General features: G+C 34.7%; 1 protein-coding gene across 10 annotated transcripts in view; it reads left to right on the forward strand.

The window, feature by feature from the left end:
• Window positions 1–17,593, forward strand: part of LOC149476748 (protein Fe65 homolog) — a 47,154-nt gene extending 29,561 nt beyond the window's left edge. For all 10 annotated transcript variants that reach the window (XM_089711193.1, XM_089711192.1, XM_089711200.1 and 7 more), the window contains 6 exons: window positions 1,633–1,760; window positions 2,378–2,571; window positions 10,911–11,113; window positions 11,247–11,423; window positions 14,251–14,468; window positions 14,981–17,593. In XM_089711193.1, coding sequence (XP_089567319.1) covers window positions 1,633–1,760; window positions 2,378–2,571; window positions 10,911–11,113; window positions 11,247–11,423; window positions 14,251–14,460 — 912 coding nt within the window. In that variant the 3' untranslated portion in view covers window positions 14,461–14,468; window positions 14,981–17,593. The remainder of the gene's footprint in view (window positions 1–1,632; window positions 1,761–2,377; window positions 2,572–10,910; window positions 11,114–11,246; window positions 11,424–14,250; window positions 14,469–14,980) is intronic.
• The last annotated feature ends 1,163 nt before the right edge of the window (window positions 17,594–18,756 follow it).

The raw sequence follows: 18,756 nt of genomic DNA on the forward strand, positions 1-18,756 counted from the left end.
GGTTAGGGGAGGTTAAGTAACTATACTATTTGAGTCACGAGCCGGACTCAGATGAGCTTTTGTTTATGCATATTACTCGAAAAAACCCACAGAAAAAACCTAATCTATAGTGCCAGAAGCGACATTAGGCGATTTCAACAAAAAAAAAAACTTACTGGTAGATATTATTATGTAAGCTTAAACAACTTGTTTGTTTTTTAATTTAAAATGACTTTTGACAAACATTATTTGGTAAAATATGTTTCTTCCGAGTATGAGAGAAATGATGATGTTATATTATTATGTTTAGAGATAAGTGTTTGGCGCAGATATAAATATGGCGGTAAGACTCTACTCTTGTTCGTTAGTAGAGTCCAACTCGTAACTCAAATACATTGTTTAAATAGGCTTTGTAAATTCGCCAACCGATCGGATCAGCATCCTCATAAATTTCCTCTAAATTTTGAGGAAGCGATAGCGGAAGAGGATTTTTTTATTTTCATTTTTGAGGATGCGGTAACGGTAGAGGAACCCAAAATATTGCGGAACTTCCGCATTATGAGGAAGCGGAAGAGGAATCCTCAACAACCCTAATGTAAATAACTATTTAACTAAGTACTATAAACAACTGCTCACAATCGCAAATAGTCATCAACAATATCCGAGTGGTGTTGTATGAAACATTCATTGAAATTAACACCTTATTTCGTGGCAGTAATGTTCAAAGTAATGTATCTGGAAAACTCTGCCAATACACGCGTAGGGAGAGTTCTGCTTCGGACAATGTTTGAACGTGATTGTTAATCTATAGGTAGTTGGTTATAGGACGTCGATAAAACAATCAATATAATCCATAACTATTGAAAGTTCCGTCCCTAAATATCTTATTTCACAAAAATTGGTATGTTTTTATTCGAGTTAACTGAGATATGTCTAAAATTAAGTATATCAGCTTAAAAGACATCTTACTAATTCATTCACATATTAAGGTTATCTCCAAGAAATCTTAATGTTACCTTAAAAAAACAAGTTATAAGTAAGCTTAATTATTTTAAAGACCTCATGTTTATCGTACGATCTAAATTTTGCGAACTATTTGTACACGAACATGTATGTTTAGCCGCACCTAGAATTTTATCACTATAAACATCTTATTAACCATTTTGTTGTAATGGCCTATTTAAGGAAGGTTAGGTTTTAATTGTTTCTTATTTGGGGTTCTACAAAACATATGTCGGTTATACATGTCCAAGTTATGTGGAGATTGAATTGTAAGAAAGGAAGGAAGTTTAAATTCAACAGAATTATAATCCAAATCCGTAACTTGTCGAATAATCTATACTTAATATTATAAAGCTGAAGAGTTTGTTTGAACGCGCTAATCTAAGGAACGGTCCGATTTGAAAAATTCTTTCTGTTTAAGATAGCTCATTTATCGAGGAAGGCTATAGGCTATCATCACGCTAAGAACAAAAGGAGCAGAGCAATGCGGGTGAAACCGCGGGGAACAGCTAGTATAATATACTTGCAATAAAATAATATAAGTACTTATTAAATTTTCTCTTTTATAAAGTTAAAAAAAAAAAATTATAAAGTTGGCGTGCTGAATCTGCTGTGTACAATAAATTACTAAAGAGTATCTTATCTTTTCAGGGCAAAGACTTATTCATGGACTTAGACGATGGTGCACTCAAACTGATCGACCCAGAGAGTCTCAACACACTTCACACTCAGCCCATACACACCATTCGAGTGTGGGGAGTTGGAAGGGACAATGGACGGTATGAAACTCAGCTTTATTTATTTATTTATTTATTTGTACAAGGTACCTTATAGCTAATCTACAGCTACTTCGAGTTGTATTTGCTATAGCGCCATCTATTGGCAGTTTTAGTTCATGTGTAAATTTGTAGTTTAGTGTTCGGTGTAAGTGTACATATTTTTCTGACTGAGCTAGAAAAAAGTGATTTGTTATTAATTTACCATTTTCTATTATGCCGCTGGGAGCAGTGAAAGGTATGTGAAAGTAGACTACAACACTAATATTCAAAGATAGTATACTACCTACCATAGCGTTTTTGGCATTACCTACAGTTTTACGCCTTTACGATGTTTTTCAGTGTAATATTTTTTAAAATTTAATATAACTATTAAAATTTATTTTAACTAAATAATTACAATAACCGGTGACCAGTGCTGATTTTACTTCTTCTTCTTCTTCTTCTTATCAGCCGTGGGATGTCCACTGCTGGACAAAGGCCTCCCTCAAGGATTTCCAGTACGACCGGTTTTACTTATGTTGTCTTTATTACTGGCAGAATACCGAAAATAGTTAAGACGCCAAATTAATCAGCTTATCAGCAATTCCAAATGTATTAATCTGCACGTTCATCACCAGGGACTTTGCGTACGTGGCCCGCGACCGCGCGACCCGCAAGCACATGTGCCACGTGTTCCGCTGCGAGGCGCCCGCGCGCTCCATCGCCAACGCGCTGCGCGACATCTGCAAGCGCATCATGATAGAGCGCTCGCTGCAGCCGCCGCCGCGCCCCACCGACCTGCCCGCCGCGCGCCGCCCGCGCCCTCTGTCCGGTAATAGCTCTACGTAGCGCTACAGGCGGATAGAGCGCTCGCTGCAGCCGCCGCCGCGCCCCACTGACCTGCCCGCCGCGCGTCGCCCGCGCCCTCTGTCCGGTAATAGCTCTATGTAATTTATATTAAGACGATACACAAAAAAAATCCACTGCTTGGTGGGCGGAGTCTAATAGTTCGCTATCGCGAACGCGGGTGTGCGCGAAGTCATTCTTGCAAACTCGCCGCGCTGCCGCTGGCCGACTCGGGACAAACATGTATGGAGTCGTCATACAGTTATAATATTGTTATACATATATTTAATTGTTGATTTATTGGTTTTATTTTCTTGCTAATAAACAAATAATCTTCTTTTTAACAACTACTTAGACATTATTAATAATTATTATTATTTCGTAATGTTTACTTTATTACGAAATAATACAGGTTAAGGTACTATTTCTGAAAGAAGTTATAAACCCTAATTCTTCTCAGTCAAAGTCAAGAGTGGAAGATATCACTAATACAGTAAAACTGATGCGAAACTTTGGATGTTAATTTGTATATTTTTTTGTTAGTTGTTACTTAATCACGTCAAGACTACATTACCAATTTTGATAAAATATAGCTAATTGCCTGGATTTACACATAGGATACTTTTTATCCGAACTGAAAACTTCTGTGGGATAAAACAGGATTCACGATATAACCTAATTCCACGCGGGCAAAGCCGCGGTCGGAATGATATTTTTTTTAAATAAAAAAATTGTTAAAAAAAAAACACAAAATATATTGACGCATGTATTTATTTTTTGCACTCTATTATAATAGGCATGACGAAAGATTTTCAAAACCTCTTCCATAATGTGTGTATACGTTTATTAAACAAGAAAAACCCTATATTTCGCTAATATACTTAAATTTAACGAAGATAAAAGCCATTTTTCAAAAAATATTTATTAACTGTGCTAAAACAGCTCACAGGTGTCATGGCGTAGGCGTGACGTCACTCTTACGTAAATACGTAATTATCTGTATGCATAGCGAAGTAAAATTAAACAAATATTTAATAAAGTGTTATAGAATCTAATTTCAAAGTTTATAAGTGGTAAGCAGTATTGCAATGTGAATCTACATAAAAATAATACCCAAAAAAAGTGTTAGTAATTGTTTAAGGGCCGATTTTTCAATGCTTGGATAAAACTTATTCGTCGAATAATGTGTAAAACTACCATTTTAAAAACGTATTCTAATTGCCCGTATTTGACAGTTTACGTGATATTTTAATACTATCGTGTAATACTTTATTGGACGGATAACTTTTAGGGCGCTTGTGCACTACAAGGAATTTTACTGTCCGGCATTCCGATTTTTTACGGTCCGGTGTGGCATGAAAAAACCGATGAATTGCTTGTGCACCTGTCCGTCTTTACTCGGATCAGTGCGGTACAGTTCAAGGAAGTTTGGCGGTATAATGCTATCATAAATGATTGTTTTTGCATTTTACAAGAAACGAGTAAAAAATATAGAAGGTGAAATATTATATTATAACTTCGTTATAATAAAAAGTAAAGTTCCGTAAGAGATTTAAAATGCGTGTTTAACCACTTATTTATTTTAATCGGTGACGAGGAGCTAAAGCTATTCCCACTTGAACTTTAACTTACCAACACTTACTTAGATAATAATTATAGGTCAATGCTTGGTCAATGTATATAAAATAACAATACCGACTTCTCAAATCTCATTGCCAATTAAAAGAAAGTAAAACAAGAGCTTGCTTTTAATTGGCATATGCAGTAAAAACAGTAAAATCCAAGCAAGTGGGCATTCGAAAACAATTATACCTACAGCGACTCGTAGACACAAAAAACCATCCGGAATAGGGAAAAGTAAAATGTCGGACAGTAAAATTACGTATAGTGCACAAGCTAGTTTAAAGATTAATGGCGTGCCATACCGGACCGTAAAAAATCGGAATGCCGGACCGTAAAATTCCTAGTAGTGGACAAACGCCCTTATCCAAGCATTGAAAAATCGGCCCTAAAGTGAGAAAATAATATGAAATGATTGTATAAATTTGACGCAGAGAAACCCGAACCACATATTCGTGAATTCGCAATTATATTTCTGTTCTGAGTCGATAAAGCATACGTGAAAAAATAGAAAACAAATAAAAATGCGTATTCTCAACATATTCATAACAACAAAATACACCTGCCGCGAAGTTGTTGTGAGTTGTTTACGTAGACGTGACGTCACGCGTGTTTCAGTCAAAATGGCCGACTGCAGAATTTCAATGTTTTATTTTATTGATAATCTCATTAATCTTAATGTTTTTAATATTTCTAAGTCACTATTTTTAATTTATATATTATACATTTTCCCTTAAAAACACTAATTCGAACATTTATGGATACTGTCGTCATGCCTATTGTAATTATTCATTACAAATAATCAAAATAAAATAGCCAGAACAAAGTTAGGCCCTGGTAGGGTAGGTAGGCAGGTACAGCAATGTGAGACGAACACTGGCTTATTTATACCGATAATAATGTATTATAAACATTAAATTAAGTTTACTTTCTAACAACAAAAATACATAATATTAGCTAATGTGAAAACGAATCAACCAATCATCCCACAACAATGAAATGTGCACACAAATATTCATCCAAATCGGTTCATGTGATTAGGAGTGACTGCAGCGCCATCTTCCGGGCCCTATTGTGTTTCCAGATCACCCAGGAACTCAATTTAATATACTTACACAAAATTTTTCGAAATGAAAACTCACATTACTATGTAAATATGAATATAAACCTGTTTTAGTACTAAGCAATTTCCCGCACAGGTGTAGTAAGTATAAATGAAATAAATATCAACATCAAATTCTTTATACAACATACTTATCTACCACCTACTAAGAAATGTAATTCTTGAATTTTTTTCGTATTTTTTTTTAAAATATAATACTACTCCAATGAGCTCCTGTTCCATATTACGTCCACCATACTTCCACTAAGTTCACCATGATTTTTTATTTCTTTGCACTTTGTTGCTTTTTGCTAAAAATGGAATCATGCGATAAAACCAGTAGAGCGTTGATAACATACATTTTTGACTGAATAAAGATACTTACGAAGGAGTGGGTTCACATTGTGAACAATCAGTGGGTTTATTTTCCTTCTGGTTTCCGGATTTCTGAAAAGATTATCTATGCTATAAATGAAAAAATCTTACACATTCGTTATGTACTTAAAACAGGGGTACATATCAAACATCGTCTATAATACAATTATCATCAAATTTAAAATAAAACCAACTTACTTCATTAATTTGTTCCAATTGTAAGCATTATTTTTCCTCCAACCTTTATGTTTCTTCGTCTTATTTTCTTTATGGGGACACCATTTGTCTCATTTTGTCTTATCGTGTTGTCACCCTTTGTTACGATTGCGCGAGCGACACAAGTTCCCCGTGTGACGGCCGTAGCGGGAATGACTCGTGCAGCGATCGGGGTAGGAAGGTACACTACGGCCAACGTAACTTGGCGGGCCTGAACTTCGCGCAGAAGGCTGCGCACGAACGTTTTTTAGGAACGAAATGGTGGCATGAGGCGGCGTGCGCGGGGCGGAGATCTAGGCTAGGGATTGACTCTATGTAAACACAATCATCCCTTTATTCGATCAAATATCGCAATCGATTTTTATCGATTTGAAATTTATTGATTTTGTTTATATGAGATACTAAACGAAATAGATTTACAGAATTAATGAATGTTGTCGTTAGTATAAGAGATTCAGCCTTTAATAACAAAAAAAAACTAATAACATTTTATTTTCATGGTTATAACTTATAGGACTGCATGATTTAGTTAAATATTAAATTATTTATAAATGATCACTACAATAACGACTGATTGAGAATATTTGAAACCTCTTATAAAATTAAATATAAATATATTTTATTATTCAATTTCAATTGATTTGAAAAAAAATCGATTAATCAACATCCTCAGACACGCATAGTGGACATCCCTTTTTGTTTACGTCGTATAACTTCGTGCTTATTCGGCAATTCTCGGTACGCAATCATGTGTCTCAGTCACACGTTAACATTGGTGTCGTGTTCGTGTCGCTATCTCTGTCTTGAGTACCGGCGGTTACAAAAGTTTTCGTTGATCGTTTTTATTTGTTAAATCTTATTATGTATTATATTGTTAGGAGTTTAGTTTAAATTTGGTCGTATTATTCGCGAACAATGCCACCAAAGCATAATAATATTGTTTTAAATCGCCAGGCGAGAAAAATAATATTTGATTTAACGCAGTATTTAAAAAAATAAAAATATATATATCGAAAGGTGAGTGAATCCTGAATTCATTAGGTTATTTTTATAGCTTTATGTCTCATAGCGGTTTGATATTTATTTTATTTGTACTTGGTCTCTGTATAAGGAAATTTTATTCGAATTTCAGTAAAAAAAAAATGAATGCCTATAACACTATTTTTTATACGAGTGTACATGCGCAAAAGTTCGCAGAGGCTATGTTCAGGCCCGCCAAGTTACGTTGGTCGTATTGTACAGGGCGGCTCTCGCTATATTGGCTGGTCGCGCGCTAATTTCAAGTATTTCTTGTTTATTTCAAAACCATCGCATATTTCAAAATTCTAACTCGGTAGACGTATAGGTTGTATATTTTATAGTTAATATCCAAAAAGTCGTAACTTTACGTAGACGTATTGTGTTACTATTAAACTTTCTTGTCAAGAAATTTCATCACGACAACTTTAATAATATAAAAATTACGAAGGTTTAAAAAGGGCCGTAAATGTTAGAAAAATTAATTCATCACCTTATTATTTATTACTAGGTTTCCGCCCGCGGCTTCGCTCGTGCAGTCAAAAAAAAAACACCCGCATAGTTTCCGTGGGATTTCCGGGATTGCGTCATTTTCCCGGGATAAAAAGTAGCCTATGTCCTTTCTTGGGTATTAAAATATCTCCATACCAAATTATTCAATAATAATATTGTAAATTATTCAATAATAATATTATGTAACCAGTATTTTGGTATGAAATAAAAAAAGTGTGTGCGTGTAACCTTTACGCGCGATTGAAGTAAAACTTCTTTGGCGTTGACGACATATATCACTGAAATGATTAAATATTAACTTAAATAAATAAATATTATATTATAATTTAATTATATTTATTATTCATGTGCTTTACAAAGATTATTTAAATGTTATATTAATATTATTCATTCGAAACAGGTAATTGAATGTCATCATAATTTCTTACGTACGAAATTATAGGTTTGTGGTAACTATAATGTGAAACATAAATTTTACTCTCTAAATTTGCTACTTTTCTTGAAAATACAATTGTGAAGTGAAGTAATTGCTGATGAATAAATTTTATGATATTTGTCAGGCTAGTATTTGTAGAAATATAAATAACAACGATAATCACAGGTTGGTCATTCGTATTAACACATCGAACCAAGGCGATGTCACCAATTTGTGAAACCTCATCGGAAATTTGTGATAATATAGTTGGTGAAATATTTTGAATTGGTGTTACATTGTTCAGTGTATCTGTAGATGAATGATATACAGCTACTCCACCAGCAGTTGAGTTGGGTCGTTTGTATTGGGTAACGCAATAAAAATTTTCAATAAGAATTTGTTCGTCATTTTTCATCCAAGTTTCGGAAAATAACAGCAATGTGGACCTTTTTAATACTTTATCATTCAGATCAGAAACATGAGCACGTAAACTTTGGCAGTTGAAGGAAAATAGTGTAATGTTACTCTCGTTTACAAGGTTATATAATTCTTCCTGTTGTGTTATTAGGCGAGAATTTGAAAGTCTTTCAAATTCACACTGTAAATCAACTATTCCCCCTGGACGCTTTCTTCCATGATAAAATTTGTTGTCATCGGTGTTTGAGACAATGAACAATCCATTTATATCAGTTACTCGTGATAATGCTACATATAACAGCTGCTGACTGTGACTTTTATTGTATCCATAAACGATTTGATCAAAAGTACCACCTTGAGACTTATGTATTGTAAGCGCACAAGCAGATACTAATGGAAAGTGATTTCTCTTTGCAAATATTGTCTTATTTCTATTCATTGGTACAGATGACGATCTTCGTAAAATTGAAAGAAAGAAAGAAAGAAAGAAAAAACATTTATTTCTAGATAAAAATTGGGACTGCTGTTCTACTAATGTTTAGAGTTTGAATATGATGAGCTTTTTTCCTAATTTTCTCTCCTATCTTACCAGGAAACTCAAGCCATAAGCGTATGATGTTATCACTGTCATCACGTTCAATATACACTAACTTTCCAACACAACCGTTGGCTAAGCCATCAGATACATCAATATTGGTTGTAATAATGTAAAATTTGTTAAGAACTAATATGATATGATCCTCCTGTATCAATAACTGACATTTTATGAAATTGTTGGCGTACATATACTTCTTGTTCAACTGAATGACAACCTATATACATATCTGTTGCTATGGATACTACTTTGTCTTCAGCAATATTTAAAATAGATTGATTATAATCCGCAACATGTTTATTTTTATTTTTAATTTACTTATTTTAAAAGTAATAAATAAACAAGTATATTTAGAGATTTTCAAAAAATTTTGCAATTTAAAATAATGTTTTTAAAACTGTTGAATTTTTCATTCACTTTGCTATTCACAATTGATCCGTTTGAAAATTTGAAAATAAATAATCCTAATTGATTATGATATTTGCCACTAGCTGGCGTATAAGTCAAGAAGCGTGTAGTATATGACATATACTTACAACCAATCAGAATTATTATTTTTAAATGGCGGAAACTACGCAGACTATAGTAAGCGTTACTTCCGTCAGAAAAAAAATCTGAGTTACTCCCTAGTCGCGCCTAAAGAAGTTTTACTTCACTTCAAAAAAACAAAAAGCAAAAAATGTCTCTGGACTATAATCCAGAGGTGGCGCGAACACTCTGTGATGGCGGGTGCCTTTAAAAAAAAATAAAACCGGCCAAGTGCGAGTCGGGCTCGCGCACAAAGGGTTCCGTAGCAGCAAATATAATAAATTACAGTTAAATCAACCTATCTCAAAAACTATAAGAGATACTTTGATCAAACCAAAAATCGTTGAAAGAGTTAATTAGCATGCATCACCTCTATTTTTTTTAGAATTTTATACCCCGTAGTTATAAAAATAGAGGGGGGGGGACATACTTTTTACGACTTTGAGAGCTGATATCTCAAAAACCGTTCACTTTAAGAAAAATGTTTTTTAGAAAACTTTATATCATTTTAAAAGACCTTTCCATTGATACCCCACACGGGTATGTACATCGAAAAAAAAAATTTCATCCCTCAGTTACATGTATGGGGGGCCCCACCCCCAATTCTTTTTTTTACTATTTAGTGTCATATTTTTGTAGCGGTTCATACAACACATATTCCCATCAAATTTCATCACTGTAGTACTTATAGTTTCCGAGTAAATCGGCTGTGACAGACGGACAGACGGACAGACGGACAGACGGACATGACGAAACTATAAGGGTTCCGTTTTTGCCATTTTGGCTACGGAACCCTAAAAACGGCTCTACGTAGCGCTACGGGGCGGGTAGAGCGCTCGCTGCAGTAATGACTCTACGTAGCTGACAGCTAAATACCTCAACTGAGTTGATTCAACGAATAATCGTCATAATGTAGAGCTGCTACATATGGTATCTTCTTGATGCCGCCCAACGTACGCGTGCGTATGCGGACTATAATAAGCAATTGCAAATATGTTTTCAAATTATGGTTGAAAATCCTTACTAACTGTATACAGGATGTCCAACTGTTGGTATAACTAAGCTCAAAGGAGGTTATAGTTTTGCATACGCTGAGTACGTAAAAAATACTTATAAAATTCCTGGCGCATTTTTTTTTCAAATAAATGAATTCTTAAAACTTTATTTGTACACCCATAACAAGCAACCCGTCCAACTTTGCCACCAGCACGTGAGCAATCGTTTAAGATTATGTTTTCATAGACAACTCACATTAGAGAAGCGGTATATGCCGGTTGCGCGCAAGAAGAAAAGATGGATTTTCAGGAGAAATTTATCAAAAATTTTTTGACGTAATTTTGTTGTTTAAGTATTTTTTACATGATCAGTGTATGCAAAACTACAAGTCCCTTCGCGCTTAGTATACCAATAGTGGGACACCCTGTATATGTCATCATTCTGCCAAAAATTGCCTTTTGATACGAAAGCATTTTATCTGTCAACAGATGTCAAAACGTCAAGTAACACACACATGTTTACACTTTACAGGTGCGTCATTCCCGACGCCGATGGAGGAGCCGCGCAAGACGGTCCGCGCGCGGTACCTGGGCAGCGCGGAGGTGCCGCGCGCCACCGGCATGGACGTGCTCAACGACGCGCTCGAGCGCCTCGCCGCCGCGCGCGCGCCCTCCGCCTGGCGCCCCGTCGCCGTCGCCGTGGCGCCCTCCTGCATCACCATCACTGAGGAGGGGGTGAGTGTGGGGGGGTAAAATGCAAAAAAAAAAACATCACGTGATTAATGGATGGCCCCTAACTTAACAAAAAAAAAGCTTTTTTTTCTCTCTTTTCTTTAATACTTATACTCAAATAAGTGTATGTCCCCAGGAGAGCACGCCGCTGGTGGAGTGCCGCGTGCGCTACCTGTCGTTCCTGGGCATCGGGCGCGACGTGCGGCGCTGCGCCTTCATCGTGCACACGGCGCAGGACGCGTTCGTGGCGCACGCCTTCCACGCGGACCCCAGCTCCGGCGCGCTCTGCAAGACCATTGAGGCGGCCTGCAAGGTGATGTAGTATACAGTTTATTTATTTATTTAGGACAACTTACAAAACATACACCATTACATGATTACAGATATAAAAGATACAAATATATAGCCGAGTGTTGTTTTAATTACAAGTTGCCACGGCTTTTTAACGGAAAATAAAAAAAATATACAATTTATGAACAAATAACTATTTTGATTATTAACAAAATAAATCTTAATTAAAAAAATACTTATTTAAGTTAAAAACTACAAATTATATTGTATTACAGTAATATAGCGGGAGACTATGCTATTTGAAGAAAAAAAGTGACTTCGTGTAGAGAACGAAATAATTTTTGAAGTAAAACTTCTTTAGGCGCGACTAGGGAGTAACTCAGATTTTTTTTCTGACGGAAGTAACGCTTACTATAGTCTGTGTAGTTTCCGCCATTTAAAAATAATAATTCTGATTGGTTGTAAGTATATGTCATATACTACACGCTTCTTGACTTATACGTCAGCTAGTGGCAAATATCATAATCAATTAGGATTATTTATTTTCAAATTTTCAAACGGATCAATTGTGAATAGCAAAGTGAATGAAAAATTCAACAGTTTTAAAAACATTATTTTAAATTGCAAAATTTTTTGAAAATCTCTAAATATACTTGTTTATTTATTACTTTTAAAATAAGTAAATTAAAAATAAAAATAAACATGTTGCGGATTATAATCAATCTATTTTAAATATTGCTGAAGACAAAGTAGTATCCATAGCAACAGATATGTATATTGTATATAGGTTGTCATTCAGTTGAACAAGAAGCACATGTACGCCAACAATTTCATAAAATGTCAGTTATTGATACAGGAGGATCGCCTTATGAAATCATATTAGTTCTTAACAAATTTTACATTATTACAACCAATATTGATGTATCTGATGGCTTAGCCAACGGTTGTGTTGGAAAGTTAGTGTATATTGAACGTGATGACAGTGATAACATCATACGCTTATGGCTTGAGTTTCCTGGTAAGATAGGAGAGAAAATTAGGTAAAAAGCTGCCCATCATATTCAAACTCTAAACATTAGTAGAACAGCAGTCCCAATTTTACGAAGATCGTCATCTGTACCAATGAATAGAAATAAGACAATATTTGCAAAGAGAAATCACTTTCCATTAGTATCTGCTTGTGCGCTTACAATACATAAGTCTCAAGGTGGTACTTTTGATCAAATCGTTTATGAATACAATAAAAGTCACAGTCAGCAGCTGTTATATGTAGCATTATCACGAGTAACTGATATAAATGGATTGTTCATTGTCTCAAACACCGATGACAACAAATTTTATCATGGAAGAAAGCGTCCAGGGGGAATAGTTGATTTACAGTGTGAATTTGAAAGACTTTCAAATTCTCGCCTAATAACACAACAGGAAGAATTATATAACCTTGTAAATGAGAGTAACATTACACTATTTTCCTTCAACTGCCAAAGTTTACGTGCTCATGTTTCTGATCTGAATGATAAAGTATTAAAAAGGTCCACATTGCTGTTATTTTCCGAAACTTGGATGAAAAATGACGAACAAATTCTTATTGAAAATTTTTATTGCGTTACCCAATACAAACGACCCAACTCAACTGCTGGTGGAGTAGCTGTATATCATTCATCTACAGATACACTGAACAATGTAACACCAATTCAAAATATTTCACCAACTATATTATCACAAATTTCCGATGAGGTTTCACAAATTGGTGACATCGCCTTGGTTCGATGTGTTAATACGAATGACCAACCTGTGATTATCGTTGTTATTTATATTTCTACAAATACTAGCCTGACAAATATCATAAAATTTATTCATCAGCAATTACTTCACTTCACAATTGAAGGTTCTCGACTTTTAAATAGTAATTATCATGAATTACCGATGATTCTAACTGGAGATTTTAATGTTAATTTTCGCTCTCAGGAATCTCAGCCGTTAATTGATTTTTTAGAAGAAAAATTTGATTTATCTATGAATACTTCTCGACTTCATTCAACAACGCGTTTCGGTACAACGATAGATGCTGTATTTTCAAGAAAAGTAGCAAATTTAGAGAGTAAAATTTATGTTTCACATTATAGTTACCACAAACCTATAATTTCGTACGTAAGAAATTATGATGACATTCAATTACCTGTTTCGAATGAATAATATTAATATAACATTTAAATAATCTTTGTAAAGCACATGAATAATAAATATAATTAAATTATAATATAATATTTATTTATTTAAATTAATATTTAATCATTTCAGTGATATATGTCGTCAACGCCAAAGAAGTTTTACTTCAATCGCGCGTAAAGGTTACACGCACACACTTTTTTTTTTATTAAAGAACATAACAATTATGCTTTAAATATAAAAAAGTTCTAAAATTCGAAATAACCACATAACATGTTCGATTTAAGTTGTGTAAAACGTGATTTAACTATGGTACGGAGAGACTTGCGTAGCGTCAACTGTTCAATATCTATCATAGCCAAGTTTTCTATTGTTTGTTTTTTCCAACTTCAGCTTCGCTGCCAGATGCAAACGGCGATCTGTCCTGTTTATCCGGTCAATCTGTCCAGACTCTTCAACTTCCCCCATTCTCTATGCTTACAAAACGTCTCTCTACTCCATAGCTACGCTATCAAAAGTGTCTGAAACACGACAGCCTGTATACACTACTACTGCACACTATTTTCTAGCCCAACTTATTTTCTTGCTCGTACCTAGCTCCACTACTAAAAGTGTCTAGACGTGTGATTTTCCTACTCCTAGCATTCTCTGCCCTTACTAAACTGTTTCCTCCTCCACAGCTGCGCTACCAAAAGTGTCTAGACGCGCACGGCGGTCTGTCCGGGATCTCCGGCATGTCCGGGATGTCCGGGATGTCCGGTATATCCGGACTGTCCGGGCTATCTCTGGGCAGTGGAGGGGGGGGTGCGGGCAGCCCGGGCGAGCGCGCGTCGCTCGGGCAGGCGCTCAAGTCGCTTGTGGGCTCGCTTACGGGCAGGCGGCCGTCTTGAATATCAAGGTATGTTACTTATTAATTTTGTATGTTAATTTTGTAAGGTTATCATTTGTTAAAATCCCTATGACTTGAAAATTATGCAATTTCATTCATATCCTTTTTTGACATGTGAGAATATGAAAAAAATTTAATAATGTTAATAAGTGAATTGGAAGTTTCATATACACTTTTTTAATTCTAATCAGATTTTATCGCGTTTATTACATTAATAATAAAGAAATTATAATTCGTAATAAGTCCAATTAAAAATTTATTTTTGTGTCACCAAATTATACTCTTTATTTAATTTATCTCTTTTAAATACAAATCAGAAACGATACTAATTTCCATATAACTAATCCTACCCAAAGGTTGCCTGGCAGAGATCGCTTGAAAGCGATAAGGCCGCCTATTTAACATGTTGTATCTGTCTTATATGTTTTTTTTCTTTTCTTTTCTTCTGTATGTGTGTGTTAAATAAAGAATTTTGTATTGTATTGTATAACTATCCAAATTCATGTCATATCTTGTTCCAGTGCTCCCCCGGCGCAGCGAGGCCGCGCAGCGTAGTCGCCGCAACGCTAACGCTTCGCACTCTACCATAGCACTTAGTCACTACACTACACTACACTAAACCACACTACACTACACTATGGTACACTACACTACAGTTTCAGCGAGCGATTCACTACATGTGTTTTTGGAAAGTAGGATTTATTGTGCCGGGTTTAGGTTCAATTTTGATTGCACGTATTAATGGATTTTGATGTTGGAAAGTATGTTTTGTGTAGTTGTTTTTGGGTTCATTTTTGACTGTTATCTTGAAGTTTATGTTACAATTAAGAGTACTACTGTTTATTTGCTTTTGAATAATCGATCAATTATGCCATAGATTTGTAACTCGTACAAGATAAATGGCTGTGTTTCATTTTGAAAATATTGCGTTTTGAGTGGCAAATTTTAGAATCGCTCGCCGAAATTGCTAAATATAAAAATGTAACACATAAAACAATTCATACGTTATTCAATATAAAATACCTCATGCTTTGGTTGACTGGTTTCTTCTATCACCGTGTTATGTTGTTGCAATAATAGTTTGCTTTATACTGCCGTTTTATCGAAAAACTTCACTTGAACTATTGCACAAATATTAATTTTGTTACGACACATTGTTACGCCATACCGTTTGTGACTGGATATGAATACTGTGAACTCGACACATCTCTAAAATCAGCTTTTTATAATATTTATCTAACCATTGCATATAATCCAAATATATTACTGTTTCATATTTTAAATTCACGTTATATGATCTCGTATATTTACTGTTACCATGAATTATCTCGACTCAATGTATCGCTGTTAGTTTAGAATTTGAATTATTTGGTCTCGTTATAATTGTTACCTTATAAATTCCTAGTCGATAGTTGTATGCTTTTGTAAATTCTATGCAATAAGTGATTAGTCGTAAGCGAACACCTTTATTTATGAATCGACGACGTTCGATAAATATGAATCACTGGTATTTACCTTTGTTAGTTTTAACTTGTATTATCATATGATATATCGATGTATTTAAGAAAATATCGGGAGTCGGGACGGGGTTGTATATAGTTATGTAATTCGGGAGAATAGTTTTAGTGTAGCAAATGGAGGACACGGAAGGATTGCAAATGGCGGACGCTATGTTCGGTCGGATTGTTTCGAGCACGGTATGAAGAAATTACTCGAGTGATGTTGCCACTGATTTGGATATTAGTTAATAAAATAGTTTGTTAACTAATGCGTTAGTGGGGCAATGTTGGCTCCGGTTTCTGAAGTTTGGTGTCGCGTGTTGGACGTAGAGTAAATAGACGTAACGATAGATAAATATGGAGAGTTTATTTTTGCTTAAGCTTGTATATTATAAAATATAATTATATTGGATTGCGAGAAATGAATATTTTTTGTAAGTCGTCGCAATTGGTATTGATATATGCATATATTTATGATGCGTAGCTTACTGGGACTAGCTTTTCAAAATGAGTACAAGATTTTAAATTTATTTTTCGCCCATTTTGGCTCATGAAATGTATATTTTTAATGCTAGCCTCATTCAAATAAGGGTCTTGAAAACATTGAGCTTTCAATAGCGATTACCTATATTTACTTATGTATTTTAATCCTAAAATATTCCGCAGATATGTATATTTAATGCGCCTGAAGACGACTCTATTAAAATTATTTATAAAGTTTCAAGTCGGTCTTTGATTTTTAAATCAGTTCACAAGAGATTATCTAGAGAACATTTATATATTTGTTTGTTGATTTGTAAAGTAGAGTTTTCTATTTAAAGACCGGATTTACCTAAAAGCTTATCTTTTCTATCTCCTCATATTATCATATTAGTAGCACACAAAGGAATTAATTTGAAACTGTTATTGTTGATTCAATAATAATTGGTAGCTACAGCAAGGCTATGTTAAAGATCTCTCAAGAGACACAATTTATTTGTATATAGAGCGAAGCGGGACCCACATGAGATTAGTCCAAGAGATCGTAAATCTATTGAAAAATATATCTTGATTCTGTGTCTATAACTAAATAGATTATAGCGAGGGAGCTAATGACCTACTGCCTCAGAGCCTACTCGCTTTGGTTTGTGTGAAATTGTTTTAGTCCGTAGGAACTCGCGTGTCGGCGGAAAGGTCATTGCCCCATCTTAGGTTAAGACGTTCACTTAGGTATCACAAATTAGCTTCAACGTATACTTCAAATATTAGTGGTGAATGTTGCTTGTCGTATAAATACGTCATATAACACTGAGCTGTTCTTATTATACGTAACATAGTTTTATTCACATGTTTTAAGATAAGTGATGTTTTACATGATGTAAGTCGTGTGGTCGGGCACGAGCCCAGGCGCAATAGTCGCAGCTTTGATTGCCTTTATCGACGAGGTATATGAGGTATTTTCTACAAAATATAATCGTTTATAATGTAGTTAATAGATAGCTTCTAAATTACAGTTTTCTAGCTCACTGTTTGTTGAATGATCTAACGATGGGAGTTATATTTGAACCGTCATCGCTTTGACAGCTTAAAAGCCTTAAAATTGTGGCTTTTAATGAATAATTTTGTGAAATTAATAAAAAAATATCCATAAACACATTCCTTGTTTTATTTGTACTAAGTACCTATCCTTTTATGACTAAATGTGACAATATAAACATATATATGACAGTATAATTAATAAAAAAATCATCAAAATCGGTTCACACAGGCAAATTAAAAAATACAGATGCATTGAGAAAAGGCCTTTATTTAAGTCGGTAGAAAATCGGCTCGGTTGCACCATAATACTTTAGCAATAACAAATATGTTAAAGTAACGGTTAGGGAAAATATGAGTTGCACCATTTGACAATTTTATAGAGGACTTCATAATTTTAACACTAACTATTACCACTCATGTTTCACCGGGTAAAGGTAAAGTTAACGTTAAATAACTGCCAGAGGCGTCAAATACAAAGTGAGATGACATTTGACTTGAGACTTTAACAATGCTAACAAATACTGGTGCTACCCGTGCTACCCATTTCGTTGTTACTGTGAAACTTACCGTTACTGTTAAATTCGACATTAACCTTAACTATAACTAAACATGGCTATGGTGCAACCAAGCCTAAATGATATGCCTACATGTGACACAGTATTCTGTACTAAAGATAAAAAAAATATTGTGGATTATTTCAACCCCTTGATTACACTTCGTAAGCGACATTAGAATTATGATTGAAATAAAATATCTAGTAACTAAAATAGCCAATAGGGTAGATATGGGGATAAAATAAAAGAATGAGTTATAAAATGAATAATTTTATTTAAGGATACAAAAAAGTAATAGTGGATAAGGTCTAGTGAACTGTAGATATCGGCGGTTCATTCTATAAATTTAGTGAATGAAAAGTAATGTAGCGAGTGTGTGTACAATTTTCAATGAAGCATGAAAGCATTTTTTTTTTTTTTTTTATAACATAAGAAGGCAAACGAGCAGACGCCTTGCCTGGTGGTAAGCTAAGTGCGCCGCCCATAGACTACCGTAACTGATGTTACGGGTGTTGCCTACTTGAAGAGGGAAATATATAGGGTAAAATAGGATATGCCATCGGTGGATTAGGGAATAGGTAGTTTATTGGCCTTTCAGGTAGCAGTAAGCTCTTTTTTTGAAGGTGTCCATATTGAAGCTGTTCGGGAATACTGACTTAGGCATGATAAAAAAGTTGTGATTTGCAGATGTAGACCACGCACCCATCCGCTCTCTGCTTTCGTATA

The sequence above is a fragment of the Colias philodice genome, chromosome 26 (assembly GCF_061535455.1).
Source record: "Colias philodice isolate Cphi_HAF_F1 chromosome 26, ilColPhil1 Martin Lab GWU primary, whole genome shotgun sequence".
In the NCBI taxonomy this organism is placed as follows: Eukaryota; Metazoa; Arthropoda; class Insecta; order Lepidoptera; family Pieridae; genus Colias; species Colias philodice.